This window comes from Phascolarctos cinereus, unplaced genomic scaffold (assembly GCF_003287225.1).
Source record: "Phascolarctos cinereus isolate Bilbo 61053 unplaced genomic scaffold, phaCin_HiC Scaffold_1;HRSCAF=81, whole genome shotgun sequence".
In the NCBI taxonomy this organism is placed as follows: Eukaryota; Metazoa; Chordata; class Mammalia; order Diprotodontia; family Phascolarctidae; genus Phascolarctos; species Phascolarctos cinereus.
In genome coordinates this window covers 72,593,714-72,620,433 of record NW_027555514.1, presented here as the reverse complement: position 1 = coordinate 72,620,433, position 26,720 = coordinate 72,593,714, and the positions used below count along the sequence as shown (strand labels likewise).

Genomic DNA, 26,720 nt, shown 5'->3' with positions numbered 1-26,720 from the left:
TGCGCACAATTCCTTGCATATAAGAGAACCTTGGTAGCTAGGTGGCACAGTAGATAGAGCCCTGGGCCTGGAATCAGGAAGACTCCTCTTCTGAGTTCAAATGCAGCCTCAGACACTTACTAGCTGTGTGACCCTGGGCAAGTCACTTCACCCTGTTTGCCTCAGTTCCCTCATCTGTAAAATGAGCTGCTTGAGAAGGAAATGGCAAAGCCATCCAGCATATCTCTGCCAAGAAAACCCCAAAAGGGGTCACAAAGAGTTGAACATAACAAGAAGCTTAAAAATTCTGGGATGACAATCATAGATCCAGACTGGAAGAGAGGTCGTCAGAGGTAATCTAATCTGATCTTCTCATTTTACAGATGAGGAAACTGCATCCCAAAGCTGTTAGGTAACTTTCGCAAGGTTACACAGGTAAGGAACATTAGAGATGAGATCTGAACCCTGGTCCTCTGATGTGAGAGACAGTGTTCTTTCCAATGTGCTACATACAATTTGTATATATTTGTAGGCAAACAGAAAATTCCCTCTCCTTAAAATGTCTGATTAAAGAATAAAAGAGGAAAGAGGACAGCAGAACGCCTTCAGATGCACTACCCTATATTTACAAAACTGGAATTCCTAAGGAACTCAATTTGCTCAAATGAGATATGAGTAAAGTATTTTGCAAACCTTAAAGCGCTATATGAATGCTATTATTCTTATTAAACATTTCTTAAATGCCTACCATGTCCACAGAACTGTGGTTGACTAGGAATAACAAGATCTAGAGTCCTGCCCCTCCAGAGTTTACAATCCAGCAGAGAATCACACAAGTGACTTTTGGTCCAGGCACAGACTGGATTATTTTTCAAGGAGGGTCAACTATTGCCTGCTTTGCCTTTGCTACTGTAAATACAAGCAACCACAAGCCTGATTTTCAAAAGTTTCAGCTAAACATCAGTGCCACTGAGGCAGAACAAACCTAAAATCTTAAAGAGCCCCCTTTCTCTGTAGCACCAACAACAGTGTTGCTCATACCACCATTACACACTTTGGTGCTATACACTAACGTTACACACAACATTAACACACTAACAATGCCCCTCAATTTATTTTCTGAGTGTTATCTGAGTGACATAGTCTAACGACTCAGCACTGAATTTTCTTGGGCAGTTCAACAGTGTCTCTCTCTCTCTTTTTTTTCCTTTTCAAAACTTAAAAACCATTGAATAGCCATCCAGGAAGTCCAGAAAAAAGTACAAAATGACATGAGGGTCGTAGCACTGAAGATGGAGGAAGAAACTCCCTAAAAGAATCTGGATGGGGCTTGAGAAACTAGAGCTGCAATGCCTCTTGGGGAGGAGGTGGGGGACAGGCGGGGAATGAATCTTTTCTGAAGCTCATTTACACTGAACTTATCTTGCTTCCTTTCACCTCCTTTCATGGATGTATATTCCACTTAAATAGCATTCTCTCTATCAAGCAAATAGACCTGTCACAGGTTCCAAGTTTTCAGCCAGTATAATTTATCAAGCAGAAAATGGGTCAGGAAGAGATGCTACCTCTTCCCCAAGAGACCTACAGGTTATAATGCTCAGATTTATCACACATGTTAACATCATCTTCCCTTTCTTCTCATTGGTATCTGTCCCAGATGTTCACCATTGCACCCAGCTCATCAATAACTGATTAGCACACTGCCTGGCACATAGAAAGTGCTTAATAAATGTTTACTGCCTTGCCTAACCACTGCTGAACTTTAATGTGGCATGTTACTATGAAGTTAGCAGAAAATGCTTGGAAACATTGCAGCAAAGTTGTTTTGGTATCTGAATGCTGCACCAATAAGGCTGCACTGTCCTTTGGTATTTAAATGGTTAGTCTGGGCAAGATTGGCAAATTTGGGTAAGAATCACAAAAACAAGAAACCAGACAAGGCTTTGGTTTTTGTTATGTTTTATTCTGTTTCATGAGACAATATTAAGATGTCCTGTTCTGTAGTTTTTTTAAAAAAATGCATTTTCCAGTTTCATGTGAACCTATGCATCATGCTTCATGATGGTAAAACAGAAACACTTCAATGTATGTAACATTCTCTCATAATCAACTTCCAAATTTGGGGTATCCCCCAGAGTGAGATGTTTTTAACTGTGTAAAACTGTACTTAAAATTGCTTCAAACTGTGCTTTCCTGTTAGTGCAAAATGCCTTTTGCAATTTCTTTATGAAGTTCCATAGTCTGAGAATTTTTAATTCTATATAATGGGAATAATCAGAGGTATCCACTCTAATCTATAAGAAATGATTATCCAGCAGACATTTGGGGGCAACTGGCAGGCTTCCTGTTAGCGTCTCATCTTTTTCTTATTACATGTGTGGACTCCACCCAGTTCAAGAGGAGCTGTGTGTTATGGAAGGACTTGCATGTGTGCTCAGAGGGTATAAGGAATTATAGCAAATTCAGAAGTCCTATGGAAATGTGATTTCAAGGTACAAGTCCTATAGTTTAAGTAAGGAAAAAAGATAAAGATGATTTTTTTTAACATCTTGGGAAAGAAATTTTTATCCACATACCTGTTTTTGATGTGATAATATATTGCAAGTGCTACACTGTAAAGCAAAACACAAGAGTTAATGTTTTATTTTTTTAAAAATCAGGAACTTACCATAGAAAGAAACACCATCTGATCACAAATGTCTACATTTGCATATCATTCCCTCATTTAGAAATCAAATCTAGAATATGTAGTTGGAAAAAATATAACTACCTCTCTCTCCCTTGACCGGTGCTGCAATTTACATTATCTTTTTTCTGCAAAACTAGAACTGGTCCCTCAATGTTTATAAAGAAATCACTGCATGTGCCAGATTTTGTCAGACTTTAACACGGTGTGGTGGAAAGTGCACAGGGTGTGGAGTTAGGGGGCTTGAGTATCAACACCAGCTCTGCTACTTACTATGAGACTGTAGTCAAATCACACCACCTCTTTCAACCTCAGTTTCCTCATCAGTAAAATGAAGAGGCTGGATAAGATGGTCCTTAAGCCCCCTCTCCTCCTGCATCTATCAATACTAGGATCTTATTAATACATAGGCACATTGTATACTTCAAAGCTGCATTAAGTGCCATAGCAGAACACCTAGAAGGGTTTTTTAATCTATTACCTACTACCCTGAAACTTTGTAATTATGTTACAACAGCTGAGAAAATGTAAATTAAAGTTGCCCAAAGCAGTTTGCTAGTCATTTTTTTCTTTTAAAACAGTTACCTTCTCTTAGCAAACTCTTCAAGCATCTTCATTTAGTTTCTGAAATCCTACTAAATATATGAAGTATCTTAGTGGAAAAATCTCCAAATGGTTGGTGTGAGGCAAGAAAATGCCTTTTTTTCCCCTCCTTTTTGGATCTGAGAATACTCTACACCAGGGGTGGGGAACCTGCAGCCTCGAGGCCACGTGGGGCCCTCTAGGTTCTCAAGAGCAGCCCTTTGAATCCAAACTTGGATTCAGTCAAAGGGCTGCACTTGAGGACCTAGGGGGCCCCACGTGGCCTCGAGGCCAGCAGGATCCTCACCCCTGCTTTACACAGATTTCCTAGTCTGTTTTGTTTTGGTTTGAGCTTGAGAGAAACAGCACATTGGGTTTGTGCCCAATGGTCCATCCAAACAAGTATTCTAGCTTTGTCAGTAATATCAGGAAACGTTCTATGAGTCATCATGGTAGTTGCCCTTCAGTACATCAGCTTTACAGTGTGGAAAAATCCCTGAACTTCCTAATTTGCTCTTAATCAGTATGCTGAGAATTCGAAATACCTCCAGTTTTTAGCTAATTTTCCTTACAAGTAAGAAATAAAACTCCATTCCTGAGAATCATTTTTTCCAGTCCTAACAGTTAATGCTCAAAGAAAGGGGAGTTTTAAAGCACCTCAGAACAATAAGAAAATCGATATCCACCTACTTTTGGAATCTTTAAAAGCATTTTTGAAAAAAGGGATTTACAAGCTCAGAATTACAGAAATGGTACTAAGGTCTTAGATCAACATAATTCCAATGTGACTTTAGGGTTCTAAGATCAGGAGTCATGCAGTACAATAAGGAAAGAAGAGAACCAAAAAGATGAAGCTAATTTCCTTACCCTTTTTTTTTTGGCTAGGCAATGGGGTTAAGTAACTTGCCCAGGGTCACACAGATAGTAATTGTCAAGTGTTTGAGGCCAGATTTGAACTCAGGTCCTCCTGACTCACTGGCCGGTGCTCTATCCACTGTACCATCTAACTGCTCCCTCATTACCATTTTAGAGTAGAAAGTCCTGGAAGTGGGCCAAATTTTCTAACAGATTGTTTGGTTTTAGAATTCTCCATTTCCCTATCCCTCTACCACCTCCTGGGGCTTTTCTCCAGAGATCCTTGTTACCCACATGCAATTTCAACTGCAGCACCCTCTCAGACCAGCCTTTCTCCCAAAGAACTCCACTCTATCAAATTACCTATTCCTCCACTTTCTAATCAAAACTCTTCTTCCTTCAGAGCAACTGATCTCAGGCATTGGGAGAAAATTAACCTAACTGAACTAGTTAGTTCACACTAATGTGTCAATGATTGATAGCCCACTTAAACCTCTACGAGTAAAATTTCAAGCAGTATAACAAAGGGAAATGGAAGGAAAAAAAAAAACTGCCAGTAATGTATGGAACAGCATTTAGGTCAGGACATAGGCAGGGTGCCTGGGGCCTACCATTAAGGTCAGTTCCTCTAAGGTATTCTTTTCAGTCTATTCCCTTCTACTTCTGAAACTGCTCATTCCCTGAAAGCACTAATGGCTTTTGCACTCTGTAAGTATATGTGACTTTGGAGATGGGGATGAGCACGAAATCTGTGGGGAGGATCCCTTGTAAATCGGGGGTGGTTTAGACATTAACAGTACGGAGAAAGTATGAGCTGTCCAAAGCTGGGACCCTTTGTGTGTGTGTGTGTGTAACTTTCATGCGATTTTTAGACAATAACCCCAACACAAAGGAATTCACTGGTGGCCACTGTAGAGATAGGGGTGTGTCTGCCTTACTCTAAATCTCTTCCTGCTTCCAAGATTAAAGAAAATCAGGAGCTTCTGCATTTTGTGCTTTTCTCAAGCATCAGCCAGTGAGATGAGAGGACACAGTTCTTGCCAGCTTCTCATTTTCCTTCAATAAACAGTAACAACTTAGTCTAAAGGAACATTTTCAACAGCTATGTCCATGCAGTAGATTGTGAACCAAGGGTCTTATTAGACAAGGCCACAAATAAAGAGCAGCCAAGCTATCACAAATACCTCTCTTTCCACCATGAATCATGAGACATAGGTTTATAATCAACACAACTTACTGAGCCCATAAACACTAATGGAATGAGAGAATAGACCATATTTCCATTAGTCACTTGACAAAGATAATATATATTGGGGGGGGGGATTCTATTTAAACAGTAGGCTGTATCTAAGCAGTAAAGTCTTCTCCATCCCACTCAATATAGTGCCGTGCACAAAGCCGGTACTCAAGGCAGGCTTATTGGTTTATTAGGCTGCGATATCATAGCTGTCAGTGACAGCATCAAGAATGGCATCATACAAACTAGAGAACCTGGCTCAATGAAAGCCTACATTTTTTTGAGAATCTGAATGACTAAAAAAAAAAATTAACAGCTTTAACATATACATATATATATATATATATATATACATATATACATACATGTATTATGTATACATGTGTATCTGCATGCATCTATGTGTGTATACGTGTATCTATATCCATACACAAACACACACCTTCCTAGAAGAGGACATAGGTGTCTTAGGGCCCTTCTTGGGGCTTAGCTGTTGTCCTCAGATTTCAAGGGATGCCATCTCTGTGTGGTCTCTTATTTGTCAGTTGGGGATGATGATAACTCCTACCAGCTACTTCCTCGAGCTGAAGTAAAGGAAACATTTTGTAAGCTCTGAAGTGTTATTCCAGGTTCATCATTATGATGACTTCAACGTTGGCTGTGTCAGAATGCTCTAGGCAGAACGTACTTTATAGAACCAACTCCCTTATTTAATAGATGAGGAAATTGAGTCTTGCTGAGGTGATGTGGCTTGCTTACAGTCCTGCCAGGGGTCAGAGCTTAAATGAGAAGCCAGGGCGGCTGATGGCCACTTCTGGGCACTCACCACTACACCACGCTTGTCTTCTCACTATCTTCTTTTGCTTTTAATATTCAACATCCTGAAACAGTCTTACATTTTTGAAGAAAAGGTGCTAGAGGAGTGTTGTGCTAGACTGGCCTTAAAAAGAAATGGTGAGGAGGAAAGGGCATGTTGTATGAGGATATGAGAGAGCCAATACTTTAAATTTCTAACAAAATAAGGAACATTTGAAAAAAAATTCCTTTAATTTTTTTTAAATTGTGTGCAATCATTTTCCATTTTATTTCAATATTTTGTTGATGGTTGATAGGTTTAAAATAAAAAGAAATGAAAAGAGAAAAGGATAGAAAGAGAAAAGGAAGGAGGGAAAAGGAAGGAGAGAAGGAAAGAAACATGTAACCATCAATAAGTGTTGGCTACTTCACCCCCATGACCCTAGCTACTCATGATCTCCCACGAGCCATCTGGGCTGCCTAGAAGTTGGGTTGCTACTGCTCTTATCATCCCTGAAAGGAAGAGCACTGGAAATTGGGTGGGACCACTGCAGTGACAAGAGGCAAAGAACACCTGCTTCCCCCTTGTTCCTTCTTTTAAAAGGTGATCTACACCCCATACGTCCTTAAGTCCCATACATTTCATAAGCATAACCACTTCTTCAACTTTCTTGATACAGTGATGCTGCAACCACACAAACATGCACACACATGCACACGCATGCACACACACACACACACACATTTTTCTTTAAGCCATCATTAAGGCATGCTAGCAGAGGAAGTGAAGGCATGGATCTGAATACCCACCATTTAATTGTATACTTGAGGTTTGGTTGACTGACTGTGCTATCATCTAGGAAAATAGTGGAACAGGAGCTGTATTTCCTTCCCATCTGTCCTGGAGGATGCTAGGAAACAACAAGGCAACAAAATGATGACAATTATATACTTGCTGAATGCTCTTCTCAGAGACCCCCACCCACCCACCTTCACTGGCGATGATCACCCACAAAAAATAGCAATCTCAGTGAAAGTTTCTTAAATCCCAATGAGAACAGGATTAAAAGGTTTTATCTACCAAAGTACAAAAGCATTTTCTTCTGACTGGGTTTAAAAAAAATAAAGTACAAACTCTGCATTAAAAAAGAAAGAGCAGAAAAACCATGCTATTGAGTAACATGAATCCAGTGGTATGGGTGAGGAAAATTAAGTCCCCTGTAAACACAATAATAGTGAAAATAGCTAGCATTTATACAGTGCTTAAGGTTTGCAAGGAGCTTTTAACATATCCCCTTTGGTCCTCATAACAACCCTGTGAGGCACATACTTATTGATAACCTCAATTTACGTATGAGGAAACTGAGGCAACCAAGAAATTAAGTGCCTTGTCCAGGGTCATACAGTTAATAAGTGCCCGAGGCAAGATTCAAAAGTACATGCTAGGGTTCTCTGTCACTGAAGGGCTATAATTCAGAGTTCCTCAGGCAACTCCCTAGGAGTTATCTACTGAGTCATAGGTCAGAGCTGAGTTACCATCTTCTCCAGTGGAAGGAGTTCCCATACTGTGAGTTTCCCACAGCCAACAATAGGAAGGATCCTTGTCTACCTTGCCACTAGTATGACAAGATTCCACAGAATCAACTTTCTCTCTCTAATTCTTATGGGTGTAATTGAAACTTAGAGGCCATTAACACATTAGGCTTTATAAGATATACTTAATATAAGATGCATGTTACATTAACATTTGTCCCCTTGACCTATCTGCTTTTCAGAACTATGTGAGAGATGAAAAAGTAAAGTTATTGATTTAAGTGATGGAAAAATCTGTTTTAAAAATGTGTTATAAGCTGATACATCAGAAAGCAGAAGAAATGAATAACTGCTTAGGTCTTGCATAAATTCAGTTGGTCCAAATATATTCTGCCACCCATTGTAAGCCAAACTCCTAAGTGAATCTCTTTTTAAGGAATGAAAGGACCTGGGCTTAAATACTAATGATGTTACCACTTGTGTGACTGTAGAGAAATCAATGTGATCTCTGTAGGCCTTAGGTTCCATAACTAAGGAGGGGGTCAGACTAAAGGATCGAAATCCCCTTATAGTTCTAAGCCCTATAAAAACATATGAGTCCAAGCAGTTAGAGAAAATGTCCATAATTGGCAGAAGCCAAGAAATGGGGAGGGGAGAGCAGGTGGATGTGGGTGGGGATAGTCAGGCAGGTTTGGGGAACAGCTGGCTGACACCAAAGCATAAGCCTCCACAGTATTTAGAAAACAATCTTGGTAGCTATAGTTTGTATTTAAGAGGACCTAGGTCCATTATTTTCATACTTATTTTATCTAAGGAAATACAGGTAAAGATAAGAATCCTCAAAGCAGAGAGCAGAGTCAAAAGCCAAGAGATGTCATAAGGATAACATCAAATTAGCAGGAACCAGGTCAACCAGGATGAAAGAGGAATTTACTCTCCAAAGATTAGACTAGCTATGTGTAAAATTATGTCAAGTCTTGATACCACCAAGAACATATGGGACACCTACTGACTTGGGACAGAAAGCTCACTGAGTCTAATCCCAACTGTCCAGGGGAGCTGCCTTTACCCCATGGATAACAGGGACCACCCCCGCCTGACAAGCTAGCCCCTATCCAATCCCAAGGGATGGTGGGGACAGCTGAAGATTCCAAGGTCAGGGGGGATCACCTTCACAGACAACAAACATGTAGGCACCCAGGCAGTGAAAAGAGAGGCAACTATCGTGACTGGAAGAGAAGCCATGGAGAAGATTGCACTAGTCAAAGGATGCACAGCCTCTAGAAATGAAACTTGTGTGGGAGAATTGAGCAGTAGGTATACTGGGGATGGATGGTGTATCACCAAGATGGCTGCCCCACTGGTCTGAAGACCCAGTGATTTCTGCAATTTTTCTTCTTCCCTTTCCCCCTCTGCCTCTCACACAGAAGTATGTACCTGTGTGTACCCATCCCTTTGACTCTCCATTTCTTATGAATCTGTCAGTCTTTTCTTTTGCTCTTTTTTAAGTATGACAAATCTGATCATGACCAATGAATTGCTAAACTGTGTTCGTCCTTGCTCAAACAAAGTACAGAGCGCCTTGAAGGAAAGAAAGATTTACAGTTGCATTATTGTGATGGAGCATATTCTCTCTCGCTGGGGTCTTCAAGTATAGAAACGTAATTACTGATTAACTGTAACAACTCAGAACGAATTGAAAAATTCAAACCCAGCTCTTTCTAGGCAAATGAGTCAACAGTCTAGCTGGCATTGGGAGGTGGGACTGTACCACTAACCACCTTTTTCAAAGGAAAACCTGTTCTCTAGGAGTATGGAGAAGAGGGAGTCACTAATGAGTCTGAGAGGCTGGGGGCAAGTAAGAGGTCATGACTAACCTTCTAACTCAACATAGAACCACCCCACCCCATTTCTGCAACATATTATAATTCCAATAAATAACAGATGGTTGAATGACATTTGGTGATAGAGAAGGGAGGAGTCCTGTGAGTGTGTCACAGAGATGAAAGGAAGAAAAAAAATATCCCTTGGGACATATGAAGTCCTGTATTTGTAGAAGAAGCAATAATTTCAGCTTTGTTTTATATTACAAACTTGTTCCCCAGAGCATTGTGACAATAAACTACTCCTCTAAGTCCACATTTCCTATATATTATTCCCAACCCTAAAGCTATTATGAAAGGAAGGCTAAGAAACTTTTTTTTTTAAATTTATCTCTTTCCATACAAATAATCATTACACTCATTTACATCACTGCTGCTCTCTTGGTCTTTACCGATGTTGTTGTAATTTTTTTACTGGGAGAATAATTATAGACTGTACCCTAATTTTAACCAATATACATTCTGAGGGACCAATATGGCACTTCACATTTTAAGAAGTATTGAGCTCACTGGTGAAATTTAAAACTGAGGAAGTTACATAGACAATGACTGGTAAGGAAAAAATAATGTAAGTTACAAATAAGTGACATTTAATCTAAAACTAAGTGGATTTTTGACATTCTGCCTGGGTATTGTGATCAGTAGACACTAGCTGTATAATTGAGATTCTAAAGTGGATTTTTAATTTAAAAAAATTAGATTCTCTGGACAGCAGTCAAATTTCCATTTAGTTTTGTGTGTTTATGTTGACAGCTAAAGTATGTTCTCTAGCAAATAATGAAATTATCCCAAAGGGAGCTTGAAATTAGTCCCTGGCCTCTTCATATCCCAAACAACTATAGACAATCAATCTTGTTTAGCAGATTTTAAAGGGACTTTTAAGGTCTACATGTAATTAGTTGTCTCATTCTTTACTCTAAAACTAATATTATATAGAGAATTAAGACAAATTTATAAGAACACAAGCCATTCCCCAATTGATAAATGGTCAAAGGATATGAACAGACAGTTCTCAGATGAAGAAATTAAAGCCATCTATATAGTCAAATGAAAAAATGCTCTAAATCATTATTGATTAGAGAAATGCAAATCAAAACAACTCTGAGGTACCACATCACACCTATCAGATTGGCCAACATGACAAAACAGGAAAATAATAAATGTTGAAGAAGATGTGGGAAAATTGGAACACTAATACATTGTTAGTGGAGTTGTGAAATGATACAACCATTTTGGAGAACAATTTGGAACTATGCCCAAAGGGCTACAAAAATGTGCATACCCTTTGACCCAGCAATAGTACTTCTAGGGCTATATACCAAAGAGATCAAACAAATGGGAAAAGGACTCACACGTACAAAAATATTCATAGCAGCTCTTTTTGTGGTGGCAAAGAATTGGAAATTGAGAGGATGCCCATCAATTGGGGAATGGCTGAGCAAGTTGTGGTATATGAATGCAATGGAATACTATTGTGCTATAAGAAATGATGAACAGGCTGACTTCAGAAAAACCTGGAAAGACTTATATGGTCTGATGCTGAGTGAAGTGAGCAGAACCAAGAAGACTTTGTACACAATAACAGCCATGTTATGCAATGACTAATATTGTTAAACTGAACCCTTCTCAGCATTACAAGGATCTAAGACATCTCCAGAGGCCTCGGGATGGAAAATGCTGTCCACATCCAATGAAAGAACTATGGAAGTAGAATCGCTATCACTTATTTTTACCTTCTGTTGAGTTTTGTTTCATCTTTCTGATGGTTCCTCCTATTGGTTTTAATTTTTACTTACAACTTCACTAATGTGAAAATGTGTTTAATGGGAATGTAAATGTAAAGCCTATATCAGATTGTGTGCCGTCTTGGGGAGGGGGGGGGAAGAAGGGGGAGAAAAATTTTCAACTCAAAAGCATATGGAAGTGATTGTTGATAAATCAAAATAAATTAATAAAATTTTTTAAAAATAAAAAAACTAATATATTAAAATAAGGTGGCTAGCATTAAAAAAAATATGAAACTTACAAACATTTAAGGCCTTTGACAAGTGAAGAACAAGCAAATTCTTCTTTTAAAATTTATCCCCCATAAATTAGGATGATTGAGGGAACTATGAGTCCCCAAAACAATCATTTTATATGTTGTTATTAAGGAGGCTACATTGCTATATTACCAAAACATTACTAAGTCTTGAACACTGGTTGTCATAATAATAATAATAAAATGCCTTAAAGCTCACAAAGTACTTTGCATCCATGATCTAATTTGAGCTTCACAATGGCCTTGTGAAGTAGGTATTATTATCCTCCTGTTACCAAAAGAAACAGAAACCAAGAGGTTAAGTACCCTCTTAATTATTAACTATAAGGCATATGACGTTTAATGCGACTTGTCACATGAAAGAGCATTTAGTGTTTTTAGTAATTTATTCAACATCAAGATCATGTGCTTCATAACATCATAACCTCCATATATCTGAAATCCAAGCAACACCCTTGGTTCTCCTGAATTCAAGAGCTATCTCCCTTCTACATCGAATGGCTAGCCACAATCAAATAACCCACAAGGAAATCTAAAAGGCAGTGTTTGTACTTGGGCCCATGACTACTTAAGCTCACACTCTTCTGTGGCTGTTTAAGGAAAGAACAGAAGGAAAGCAGATCAAGTCCAAGTTACAACTTAAATGTCAACTTTTACTTGACATTTCCAGGTTGACGGAATTAAACTCTAACAGTCTCATTAGGAAAATCTAAATATGTACAAATGGTTCTCTCTCTTTGTCAGTGGCTATGGTATTTTAGTGACTTTGAAAATGGTAAAAATTCCTTTGAAGCTTCTGCAGGGTAGCAGCTAGTCAGGGTGGCAGGCTGTAAGATCAGGCACCAAATGTCCTGATGAAAACTAAGAAATGAACGTTTTAATTTAAGCAATATAAAGATATGCTATATATTAAAATATGGATTCAAATTTACATACATATATCGGTACAGATATGTACATGCTTCCATGTTTTAAACACATTCAGAAATTCTTCATTAGTGCTTGAATTTTTTTTTTAAAGGAAGAGGGAATCACTTTTGCAGTTTTGCCAACAATGGAGCAAAATTGACAGTAAATGACTTCTGTTTCCTCTTAGGGCACATTCCTCTCAACATTAGAGTATGGACAACCCTCTGAGAGAAAGGGTGACTGCTTTCCTGCTCTTTCCATTCCTCAGCCTCATTCCCCCCCCTCCACAGGCTATAGAACTACCTCCATTAGCTAACTAAAATGAATGTCACAGAGCAGACACAGCTGCACAAAGGACCTGAAAGTTTCAGAGGCCAAACAAACACAAGCCTCAGTGCGGGAAAGCTGCCCAGCTGTTTGAGTTCTCCCATGCTGTTAGTATAGGTCTCCCAGTGCTAACTACTAATTTACAAAAGTCCTAGATGTGCCAGATACTAACGTCAAGGGAATAAGCGACTGAACTCGCAAAGCTTTCAAATCATTTCACATTTGAAGTTTCTTAATCATCAACTATATGGCATTTGATTTTTTTAATGCAACTTGTTACATTCTCAAATTTAGAATTTTTAGCAATTTGTTCAATATTGTGATTCAAACTTAATAAACTCTATTTATCTGAAATCTAAGCAACTGAAAACTTTCAATAACTAGAAATTTTGGTTGAGGGAAGAGGAGAAGATATGGAGAAATAAATTGCTCCACAATCTGCTTTTATGAGAAAGATACAAACAGCAAGCAAATAAACTGATTATCAAGAATTCTTTTAAAATTCCCCCCAAAAAACCAAACCCCAAACCAGAAAAACCTACTTCACCATGTGAGTCACACTGTCATCGTAATTTAGTCAAATCTCCTACAACCACCCAAATTTATGATCTGGTCCAATGGCAACTGATGTTCATAGAGATGACCCTGACGCACTGTCTGATTATGAAATCAGCAAAAAAATATTGTATCAGACTCAAGATATTTTAAGATTTAAGTCCATGTCTCCTGCATTGTGATTCTTTCAAAATTTACAGTCCATGTCTGGTGTGTGTACATACGTAGATATGTGTTGTATGGATTTGTATGCACACACATACATATATAGATATATGCATGCACACACAAACATACGACACATCAGTATATACACATATAAATATACATACACACAACAAAATAAACACTAATACACATATATATATACACAACTCTCAGTTAACCAAATTACTCAATTTTCATTTTACCAAAATAATTAATTCTTGAAACTTTCTGAATAAATGGGAATTGTATACGTATATTCAAACACAGCACACACTTAGGTATATGTGCATCTTGCAACATCATAATTACTTACTTAATAAATGTATCGCTTTGCTTGCCAAGCAACTGAACTAAATATGGTGGCTATAGCCTGAGAATATTTTTTGTTTATATGCCCAAGAGGGAGATTGGAAGAGAATATGGATGACATAATCTTACATGAGTAGGTCCCATAAGTAGCACAGATGGATTTCCCTAAGAATAACAAATATAACTTGCCATGAGTCTAAAAGATTAAAAATATACACAGAAAAATAAAATCTAATTAGATATATTTTTGATATCTGCATTCTAAAAATACAATATTTCAAAATGATCTGTGATCTTATCAACATGGGAATTCCTTCCAGTAACCAATCACACCTGTCCAACCTTTGATAAGTTCACCACGTGAGGCCCACCTATATTGCCTTTCTCATTTTCCAGTTACATGGTGTAGGCAGTGGAGTATATGGATTATCCATCCATTAATACCCTGCTAGATCTAGCTATGTGACCAGCCCAGCTTTTTTTTCTGGTCATACATTTCTTGCAAAACAGCATTTACACCATGACTTCTTATTTTAATCCTTTGTAGCCTGCTCACATCCACCATGTGCCAAATCATAATTCATAAGGAGAGAGCAGATGTGGAGAAAAGATCCATGCAAATTTGTGAAAAGTCCCAGTTGTAAAATCACCTTAAACAACATATCTTTATTCCCTTCAAATGCAGCCTATTTTAAAAACCAAGATACTGACCTATGTTGTAAAATGAGAAATGCTTTTAAAAGTTAAAATTCACCTTAGGCTTACATTTAAAAATAATCTGACAAACAGCAAAGGGCCTTCAGCATATAAGAATCGTTGGGCTCAGTATTTAAGGGTATTTTACTTCCTAGGTAATGTGTTCAAAAATCTCGCAAATTCCAGGAGTCTAAATTAATGAGTTTCTAATGGATATGAGAAAATTTATAAATCAGGATGACCAGCAAGGAGCTATATCACAGAAAACCTTTATGAACATAATCCTACAATCATAGACCAAAAAGCTAGAAAGACTCTTAAATGACATGTAGTATAATGTCTCCTTTTACAAATGAGGGAACGTGGCTCAAGAAGGTTGGAGTCATTTTCTGAAGGTCCCAGAGTGAGTCAAGCAGCAGCGGTGGGACCTCGAGCCAGATGCTCGAGTCCAGAGACAGCTCTCTTCCTACTGCACTACAGTGAGATGCCATTAACAGTGGGCATGCCCTGCAGCAGTGAGCCTGTCGGCCAGGCTGGTACCCTGTGGGTCCTCTCTCCTCCCTTCCTGGTTTCTGTGAAAGCAGACAAGCTCTGCATAAGTACAGAAGGGTTTCTGGGGCCAGAGAAAGCATTTGGTTCACCAAATGTACAAAATGGATGGCCAACCCTTAACCAAGCTTCACATTACCGTGGAGGACACGTGCATCTACTAACGCAAGCATTGCTAGTTCTTTTTAGAACTCAAAGATCTTCTGCCCTATATTAAAATAAATGTCTTGGCACATATGATTGACAGTCTGCAACAGTTCAATTAAAAAAACTGGATGAGAACACTGAGATAAACATGGAATCAAGACTCTCTGGCAAAGACAAATCTGAAGCAGGCATGCAGTTAGCAATGCCAATGCTGACTCCTTCATTCCACAATCCTTGGTGTCTGACAACACACCCTACGACCCACTCTATTAAGGCTATGCTCCTTATCCCCCGCCGTGACATGCTCTCTCTCTCTCTCTCTCTCTCTCTCTCTCTCTCTCTCTCTCTCTCTCTCTCTCTCTCTCTCTCTCCCCCAAGCTTAGCTGGATGCCCTGTTCTCCCTCTATTCCCCTGCCCAGTGCCCATGCTATACCAAAGTGACACATATTTCTGTCCCACGTGCTGCTCAAGCAATATTGCCTCTGCATTTCTAGTCCTTTCCCACCAAGTCTTTTCTCTTCCTTCTCTCAACAGCTTCCTCAAATTCAGCCTCCCCTGAACTATTCATTACCTAGGGAAAACTGAGATAGCTTCTTTCCTCTAATCTACTGTAGCAGAACAGTTCACAAAGAGAGAAAGAGAGAGAGAGAGAGAGAGAGAGAGAGAGAGAGAGAGAGAGAGAGAGAGAGAGAGAGAGAGAGAGAGAGAGAATATAATAATTCTTGACCAGAACAATAAACTTGGTCGTAATGCCTTCCCCTTCAAAATGACTATGTATGCATATATAGATATTTACTATGTGTTAGATACATTTGTATATAGAGTTTTCCAAGACGAAAAGCTAAGTTCCTCTAAGGTAGACATCTTCATTTTTGTGTCTGTATCCACAGTGTCTAGCACAGTGCCAGACACATAGTAGGAACAAGATAAATGCTTGACTGATTGTTATATTAACACAATCAATATGCAATCACTGGTTATAAGATTAGTATCTCCGTTGGTAGAGGGAATTCTTGATAATGAAATCACAGATCACTTGTGGTTTTAATAATAAATATTATAACCATTATACTAATATATTATAGGATATGATATTAATATAGTTTATTATACTACATATAATTCTATATTTATTATAATCATATCAGATAATAAATTTATATAGTATTTAAAAACCTAACATAAATATTATATAACATACAATAGTGATGATAATTATTGTTTTGTGTCTGCATGTTAACATTAAAACTTAGAATGTATGAGTTGAATCAGACCTTGGAAATCAACTGGTTTGAAGCTCTCAGTTTAGACATAAGGAATCTGACAGCCATTAATATAAATATTATGCAATGTTATTACTATTATAATTATGATGATTATTTGTGTATTTGAATATTAATGTTAAGACTTAGAATCCATGAGTTGAATCAAACCTTAAAAATCAGCTAATCCAAACGTCTCAGCTTGGAAGTAAGGAAACTGACAAATTGAGAGGATTACACAATTTACCTCAAAATCCCAGAGTGAGTCAGTGAAGTAAAACTGGGATTAGGGCCCAGGTCTCTTGATTCCAAAATCTCCAAAATCCATTCACAACAAAGCTTACAGATAACTACAGGCCAGTGAGCTGGGAAAATTCTAGAGTTGTTCATTAAGGAGACAGCTAGTGAATTTCTAAAAAAGGAAGCACTGGCTTTATAAAAAACAGCTCATGTTAGACTAGCCAAACTTTTTTTTTTTTGGGGGGGGGAGTGGATAGGGTTACTAAACTGGTAGATCAGGTGAAGGCTACAGATATGTTTTACCTAGACTTCGGTGAAACATTTACCAAAGTATCTTATTTTCTTCCTGTGAAATACAGAGAGATGTAAGACTAGATGGAGGGTACAATCAGATGGCACCAGAAGTGGCTGAATGGCTGGTCTCAAAGAGTAGTCAATCATTAATCAGCCAATGTCAGCTTGGCAAGGTCTGGAGTGGAGTGGGCTGGAGCCCAATAAAGGGCCCCGTGCTATTAAATATTTTTTGCCAATTACTTAAGTGAAGGCATGGAAAGCATGTTTGCCGCATTAGCAGATGACACAAAGTGGGAAGGTACCATTGACACAATGGAGGATGGAGTCAAAATCCATAAAGATTTTAATAGGCTAGAACATTAAGCTGATTATAATAAGAAAAAATTCTGTATGGATAAATGTCAGGTCTTAAACCTGAGTTTTAAAAAGTCAACTTCCCAGTTACAAAATAGGGAAGGCATGATTAGACAAAAGTTTATCTGAAGCAAAATGGGAGACTTTTCAGTGGACTCTATGTGGGTCAACAGCATATTGAGACAGACACAAAGCCAAGACAATCTTGGATTTGACTGAAAGAAGCCCAGCTTCCAAGAGCCGAGAGATGATATTCCTTCTGTACGCTTATCTGGCTCAGACTCCATCTGGAGTACTGTCTTCAGTTTGAAGGAATGACATTTTATGAAGGCCACTGCTAAGTCTGAGTGCATCCAGAGGAAGGCAAACAGGATTAGGAAAAGCTGTGAGTCCGTCCCATATAGAATGTTAGCGGAAGGCACCAGGACTATTTAGTCTGGAGAAGAGAAGGCCCAAGGGAGATAGACAGATATTTGCTAGTATTCGAAACGTCGTCATCTGCAAGAGTCCCCAGGAGACTCATTCTCCTTTTGTTCTCTCCCTTCCCTCCTCTACTCCACCACCAGAAAGCAAAACTAGGAGCAGTAGGAGGACACATTTAGGCCTAATGGAAAGAAAAACTTCCTAGCAATTATAGCTCTCCAAAAGCAGAACTGGCAGCCTCAGGAGGTAATGAGATCCATTCACTGGAAGGCTGCAGGCAGAGAAGTTGGATGAACACTTGTTTTATATGCTGGAGCAGAGATTCTTTTTCAGGTAGGGCTTGGACCCAAATGGATGCTCAAGTCCCTTCAGATTAAAAAATTCTGCAATTCTTATTCCACGTGCTGTATAAGCTCGTCATGCTATATAGCTCTCTGTGAAGTATGGCCAAGAATGAGTTACCCATTTTATAAGCCCCCGAAGATGAGAAACTTCATCCTTGTAAGGCATCTTAGCCACCTCTTAACCCATCTGTATACAGATGGATACTTAACTCAGATCTGATTAAAATATAATAACAGAAAAATAGAGAAATACTGGATAACAGAAAGAGACTGGACCAGGAGTCATGAGACATGAGTCCTAGTCTTGGCTCTGTCATTAACTAGCTATGTGCCCTTGGGTAAGACTCTTTATGCCTTAGGTTCCTCTCCTGGAAAATGGGAAGAATATCTGTCCTACATAACTCACAGGAGTTTGTGAGGAGCACACATGCATTAAGCGCCATAGAAATGTAAGCCTGTCATGATTGAAAATCCCAGAGAGACAGAGTTTCTGGATAACTAATAAGCTAATAAACAATAAATTAATGGTCACTGGTTTCTCTCAGTAACCACAGCCCCCAAAGGAGACTCAAAAATTCCTTAAATCAGTGTGTGTGTACCTTCTAACAGGGAACTCCCCTGACAAGTGAAACTCAACTCTGATTAGTGGGCATTTAATGAGGAGGTGGGCTCCTCCTACACAGAACGTGGCTTGATCATGAGGCTCAGGGGCCTCCAGGCATCTGGGAAGGGGAAATCATGTCCATCTGGACCTCTGTGACTAGTTTCCTCCTTCATGAGCTGGGCTGCCCTAAACTCTAATGGAAGGGATCAAGGACAGAGGGCTCCTCCCCAGGAAAAGGCTCAATTAGACTGGATGCTGTTTATACTTTAAACAGAAATTAGTTTTCCCAATTGGGTGAGGTCCTACCCAACCTAGTTAAAGAGCCTAGGAGCTAGGAGTAATTATATTACTCAGTCATGTCCTTTAGAGACTGATCTTTTAGGGAATAGGGTCCTAACAGTAATAAGATGAAAGGGGTGGATCACAAATTAATAACTGGTTATCAGTATAATAGCATCATGATATTAATTTATCTCACTATCACAATTAGAAGGGAAAGGGAGGCAAAAATGAAAGGTTAAGAATATCAACTGAAATGAAAGCTAATTCATTCATTTAAATACACAAAAAAGGGTTATAATAAAAAGTGAGAGAAAATGTGGCTTTTATGCCAAAAAAGATAAGGAAAAATTCAGTGTTAGTCTGGGCAGAAATTATGTGACATAAATGTCACAGTCCAATTAAATTAATTCCATCCTTAGGCTGTTAGCAAGCATTTATTGATTGCCTACTGTGTGCAGAGCATGGGATGGAACAGAACACAGGGAGACATGAAAAAAATTGAGCATAAAACAAACGAGGTCACTCACACAACCTTTAGCAAAGTCCACCAAAAAATGCAATGCAATTGGCAGTTAGTTACAAGGTGCCTACAATATGTGCTAGATATGCTTAGAATACAAAGACATAAATGAAAGGGTCTGTGTCCACAAGGACATGACATTCTTTTGGAAGAGGAAAGGCTAGGAAAGAGCAAAGATGAAAATGTCACTGAGTGAAGTAGAGAAGACGGGAAGAAGTGTGGCATCTATCACCTTCAACTGAAGATGCCTTGAGATGCCAGAAGGACAGACAGATATCAGGTTTAGACTGAATGCTAGAGGGGACAAGCTGACAGGGTACTTTGGGCAAAACAATCAATGCCCAGACTGGAAATGTAATAGAGTACGGGAAGGTGCTGGCTTTTATGGCAGAACTCACCTCTGGTCTGATCTGTGTACAACATAGCTGCAAATCATTAGCTTATAAATGACTTTATCTGCCTTCAAATGCAGTCAGCCCTCAGTGCCATTATGGCGCGATGCATTTCCTCTATAGGGAGATGTATTTCTTCCTCATTACAGCTAATGACAATGAGAGGCAGCCGTACAGATGCATTTAGGATGTATGAGATATCCCTGAGGGCTGAAATCACAGGGGAGAAATAGGTTTGCTTGGCAGGGTATTGACACTGCTAGGGAGCGATACCCTGGGGCCTTTGCAATGTTCTTAGCAGGGCTGCTTCTGTACAAAGACCTGCTCTGGGTTTATTACCATTTATACTATTTATGTGATTTTTTTTTTACATAGATGGCTCAAGAGGCAATCTTAAAGACCTATTTTCTATTACTGTTTCATCTCCTGGGTATAATAGTCAGAAATACGCCATATTGTTAGGTACATTTTGGGTGAGTTCATACCAATTCATTTCAGGAGTCAGCTCAGGTGCCTCTGTGGTTCAAAAATCAAATTTTCCAGAAGGAGAAAGGGGTCAGGTCAGATTATCCCAGAAGATAAAGAGTTTAAGTTTCTGTACCCACTTTGTTATAGCTTCTATTCCCTGTACACTAATATGAAAATTCAAATAGCTTTGATGCAAGCTAGTCAGACTTGGCCCCTTTTCCCAAGTGAAGGTGGGGGCTGGAGGGGGAGGGGGAGAAGGGGGAGGCAGGGAACACTTAGACAGAAAGAGCATTAAGGTATAATGGTACAACCACCAAAGGAATTGTACCAATCTGGGTGTATGCTCCTATTTGCTTAACTTACCAGCAGTGCAATTGTAAAGCATCCTTGAATGAAGTTTAAGTAAGACAGGAGTGGGATAGGAGATGAAGAAATGGGCCACTCCTTCCAGCTCAGCTAGTTCCAAGCTGAACTTCCTATGTACCTTGGCATATCCCAGGATCATGCTAACAAGCCTGGGCTCCAGTCAGCTCTATCAAAAAAAGCAAATTAAGTCTTCACAGTATCCTTCATTGTACTATTGAGAAACTATATTTGAGAGGCAGCATACACTATGGGAGATAAAGGGCTAGCCCTTAAGTCAGGAAGCCTAGGGTTCAGGTTCAGCAACTCACACATACTAGCTCTGTGACCATGGACAAATGATTTAACCTCTGAGCACCAGGAAAATTCTTTCATACTCTCGAATTAATATAAGTTGCTGACCTTGCACTGGTGAAGGGAGATTTCACCCTGGAAGTTTCCAATAACCATGAAACCACAGGTCTTGACCCAAAGAAAAAAAAATACATTTAGGTAAGTTCTTTGGGACATGAACTGTCTCCTCCTTTGATCTATAAGCAAAAGATTATGGCTGTGTAATATGCAAATAATGATCTTTTTCTTTGGAGAAGGAAATGGCAAACTACTTCAGCATCTTTGCCAAGAAAACCATATGGACAGCACTGGCGTGGGCTGGTCCACAGGATCATGAAGAGTCAGACACAAGGCTGAAAAATGAAACAACCACCACCTTGCATTTACATAAAGTTCTTACGCAAAGTATTTTTATATAAATTACTTGATCTGTTCTTCATAACAAGTATGTAAAGCAGGCAAACAGGCTATCATGATTCCCTTTTCGCAGATGTCCCACATATTTTACACAGAGATTAAGTTAAGTGCCCCAAGTCAGTTAATACAGCTAGTCTGTTACAGAGCTCAGATCTTCTGACTTCCAATCCTGTGCTGTTCTCTCCATAACCAGTGGGGAGGGATGAATGGAGCTTCCTTTTCTTTTAGGAAAAGGTCATTGGTCAGAGCTAAGTGGTGCCACACAGTCTTGTTTCCCTTGAGAATATTTTTTTCCTTAAGAAGCTGGCCTTGGTTTTAGAATTTTAAGGATAAACCACTGCTACAACTTATTGGCTACTTCATAAGCTTGTTAGCATGCTCTGGGATATGCCAAGGTACATAGGAGGTCCAGCTTGGAACCCCCTGATTCACTGGTGGAAGAGGAAAGAAAGTTCTGCCTTGGAGATAGCGTATCTCCATGTTTTCTAGTGGTAGTGTGGGGGGGGGGGTTAAATATCATACACACACGTATGTGTGTATATATATAATTGTGTGTGTATATATATCTTCCACTTTACAGAAGTAAAAATAAATGAAGAATTAAATGAAGAAAAGTAGGCCACCACATTTTATAAGGAGATGAAAAGAAAGAGCACCATCTTCTTCTGGCTAGCTTTTGTTACTAAGTCCAGAGTCCAAAGCAATATCTGCTCCTGATAAAGAGGATGTTGTTGCTTTTCCAACTTCACACTTTTCTCCCTTTCTCAGTTTCAAAGGTTACTGAACAATCTGACTAAATAAAAAAAAAAAAGAAAACTGAGCAAGCTAAGAGGGAGATGGGGTGAGAGAGTGAAACTGGGCCAAGGAATGAGGGAGGGAGAAGCATCTCATAGAGGGCCTGGGTGCCAGATTGATTAAAAGGAAAATTGTGCACCATGCCATTCCCACTCTTATGCTCCAGACCCCAAAATTACAACAGTGGAGCTGAGGAATCATGAGTAGGTATGAAATAAGAATAACTGCCTCTAATCCCTTAGCAATGTTTACCAAACTTGAGAAATCAGGGAGGCCTGCTCCCAAATTGTATAATTACAACCTTTAGAGTTGTTGTTGTTGTTTTTTTAAGGCAATTGGGGTTAAGTGACTTTCCCAGGGTCACACAGCTAGTTAATGTCAAGTTTGGTCTGAGGCCAGATTTGAACTCAGGTCCTCCTGACTTCAGAACTGGTGCACCATCCACTATGCCACCTACCTGCCCCTGCCTTTAGAGTTTTCACTGGCTTGTTTGGGGGCCAAATCCCAACACCGTTTGCAAAGTCTCATTGCTATAATTAAAGGAGACCTCACCTAGACCATTTTATGAACTTTTTTAGGAAAATGAGTAAGTCAGGGATCCTGACATTTGTCCATCTCAGTAATATGGGTACAGTAACCTTCAAGTTCACTAGCATAACACTCAGGGGAAATACCACAACCTGTCAGCAAAGATGGAGGAGAACTTTTCACTGGCAGGAAAAAAGGGCTGGCAGTCAGGAAATCATAAGGAGAGAGGAATAGGGGGATGAAAAAAGAAATACAATAATATTTTATATTTGTCTATCATTGTAAGCTCTCCAAAGCATATACACATTGTCTGATTGTATCTCCTTAACATCTAGGTTGAAGGGGAGAATTGACTAGAAAAAAAGATATAAGGCTAGGGAGAAACACAGGCAGTACTGAAAGGAGAAAAGGAAAGAGAAGGGATAGAGATTAAGAGGCAAAAGACAGAGAGAGGGAGATAAATACAAATGAAATACAAAGATAGGAATCTCTTTAGGAAATCTTCCCTGACCCCAGAAAGATGCTCATATGTTAAGATTTTCCTATGGAGACAATCCATCTGTATTAATTAATACTTGTGTGATCTATACCAGCACTGTTTCTAGGAATTTTATGAAAGAAGTTGCTTAAAAAGGAAAAAGTAGTGACTAATTCTCCTGATTTGACTCCTAGGATGGTGAAGGAACTCCAGTTTATGTCATATGAGAATCAACTCAAGCACCTGGGAATGTTTAGCCCATAGAAAAACTGGGGTGGGTGAAAAGTACATGATGGGTATCTTCAAATAGATGAAGGGCAGCCAGCTGGAAGAAGGACTAGATTTCCTCACAGCAACAGGGGCAGAATTAGGAGCAATGAACAAAAGAGGCAAATTTAAGATAGAAAAACTTTTTACCAATCTAAACTAACAAAATCAGATCTGGCCGCCACAGGAGAGCATGGTGTTCCTTATCACTAGAGTCTTCAAGCATAGTTTGGATGACCCTTTGTCAGCTATGCTGAAGAAGGGATCTTCTCCAGGTTGGAGCACATGTCTGCTGAGATTCCATAACCAAGGATTCTCCACAGTGAAAAATGAAAGTCTTATGAAATGGAAAACCAACATCATAATCAATACTGTAATAAAAAGCCTCTTCCCATCTCCTCAAGGCCATGGACTGTCTATTCCTTTATGCTCTCCCAAGTGCCTATAATAGTGAATGCAAACATGGCAGGTTATCACAAAACAGAAGCGCACACACTCACACACTGAATCAATTAATGTGTCCCCTTAAGATCACAGTAGCAAGTTTTGAAGCAGAACGTTCTGATTTTGGTTCAAAACCATGGTATTCAGGTAAAGAAAAAGGGAGTTAAAATATTTTTTTTTCATTCACAAGACAAGAATGAATCTTGCAGTGAACTGGCTATGACAATGAGCACATATACATGGGGTTTGCAGTCTGACCACATTCTCTGGTAGGTCACCTGACTTTGGTCTATCATTTGACTCCTGTTGCTAAATATTTAATTTGTTAATTCCAAACTCTATAGTAACCTAGGAATATTCTTGATAACATATTCCTCACTAATAAATTTGAAATTTCTTCTCATTAATTTGAGCCCCACTCCAATTTATGAAACACTAATTATCTAATGAAGTTGAGAAGCCTCCTTTGCCACTAGAAATTATTTTACTCACCTATATTTAAATAAATATTTAAAATTATTAAATATTCATGCAATTAACAAATGAGATAAATATCACCTTTAAAGTCTCCTCAAACCCTCAAAATGACAATAGTTGATTCCTCTGCACTTTTCTGGAAACTTGAGTCTCAAGGCATTCACCTCACTCCAGATAAATGATTAAGGTCTATGAAGGATCTCCATATTCCTCTTCAATATTAGTCTCTTCTCTTTCTTCTCTTTAATAAACACAGGAAAATCTCTCCCCAAATACACTGTGCTGCTAGTTCCTTACAGACTACACTAAATTCTCTTTATAGGATTTCCTCATAAAATAACAAGACAGTTTCCATTAAAAACAAAAACCAAAACAAGTCCTCCCTCCTCACATCTTCTCTCTTTTCTCCAGCTCTTCCCATAGTGCCTGGCATACACTAGGCACTTAAAAAGTGTTTGTTGACTGGCTGACTGTCACATAGATGTTAACTGGTTATCGGATCAAGAAAAAAAAACAATTTATCCCTTATTCTTTAGGGAGAGATGCTTCACAGCAAACCATTTCTTCCATCCAATCAGTCCCTCTCAACCATCTGTCAAACTGTCCTTTTCCCAACATGACAGCTTAACTTTTGAAGCCACAGAAACAGTATCCGAGTTCCTTTTTCTTGGCTCTTAAAGAGACAGTAGCAGTTTCCATGAGCTATGCATACAAAAGAGAGGTTACAATGAAATGGCTGGAGAGTATTAAGATGAGGAAGGTCAATATGGTGATGAGCCTCAAGAGCATGCAGTATGACAAATGGTCAAAGGAACTAGAGAAGATATTTCAAAAAAGGAATATACAAGTTGTCTTCAAATACATAAAGGGCTACCAAACTGAAAAGAGACTAGATACTTTACTTGGCTTCAGAGGGCAGAATTATACAACAACAACAGTAATGATAACAATAATGGCTATATTCTATTACACTTATTATGTGCTGGGTCCTATGCTATGTGCTTTACAATTATTATCTCATTTGGTCCTCACAACAACCCTGGGAGGTAGGGGTTATTATTTTCCCCATTTGACAGAAGAGGAAACTGAGGTAAATAGAGATTCAGTGACTTGCTCAGTGTCACATAGGTAGGAAGTATCTGAGGTCAAATTTGAACTCAGGTTAGCCTGACCCAGGCCCTCACTCTATTCACTGTGCCACCTAGATGCATTATAAGCAATGTGTAGAAGTTGCAGACCAGTTTGATCCCGTAATACCGCTTCTAGGTCTGTATCCCAAAGAGATCAAAAAAATGCAAAAAAGGATCCAAATGTACAAACGTATTTATAGCAGCTCTTTTTGTGGTGGCCACGAATTGGAAATTGAGGGGATGCCCGTCAACTGAAGAATGGCTGAACAAGTTGTGGCATATGAGTGCAATGGAATACTACTGTACTATAAGAAATGATGAGCATGCAGACTTCAGAAAAACCTGGAAAGACTTGTATGGACTAATGCTGAGTGAAGTGAGCAGAACCAGGAGAACACTGTACACAGTAACAGCCACACTGTACGATGACTAACTTTCATAGACTTGGCTCTTCTCAGGAAATCTAAGACAACTCCAAAAGACTCCTTATGGAAAATGCTATACACATCCAGAGAAAGTACTATGGAGTTAGAATGCAGATCAAAGCATACTATTTGATCTCTCTCTTTTGTTTTTGTTTCTTCTTTCTCGTGGTTCCTCCCATTCATTCGAATACTTCTTTACAATGTGAATAATGTGAATATGTTTAATATGAATGTATATGTAGAGCCTATATCAGATTGCACACTGTCTTGGGGAGGGGGGAGGCGAGGGAAGGGGAGAAAATTGAAAACTCAAAAGCTTAAGGAAGTAAATGTTGAAAACCAAAAATAAGTAAATTAATTAAAAATTTAAAAAAAGAAGTTGCTGACCAGATTTAGCCTTAATATAAGCTAAGGACAGCATAAAGCCTGGGAAACGTATAGTCAGCTACATATACAAAATTAAAAAATAAATCTCAAACAGAGACTTAAGGCAGAGAGTAAGGCTTCGCTATAGTTCCACTGGGTTTTTGTTGTTCTTCTGCCTTTCTCCTTTCATTTCTATGGCAGACCCAAAGGATGCTGGAGATCTG

General features: G+C 38.9%; 1 protein-coding gene across 12 annotated transcripts in view; it reads right to left on the bottom strand.

The window, feature by feature from the left end:
* CCNY (cyclin Y) overlaps positions 1-26,720 on the bottom strand; it is a 286,765-nt gene that overhangs the window by 41,956 nt on the left and 218,089 nt on the right. For all 12 annotated transcript variants that reach the window (XM_020990387.2, XM_078152440.1, XM_078152424.1 and 9 more), the window contains 2 exons: positions 6,945-7,045; positions 2,556-2,591 (listed from right to left, as the gene is read on the bottom strand). In XM_020990387.2, the coding sequence (XP_020846046.1) occupies positions 2,556-2,591; positions 6,945-7,045 (137 nt within the window). The remainder of the gene's footprint in view (positions 1-2,555; positions 2,592-6,944; positions 7,046-26,720) is intronic.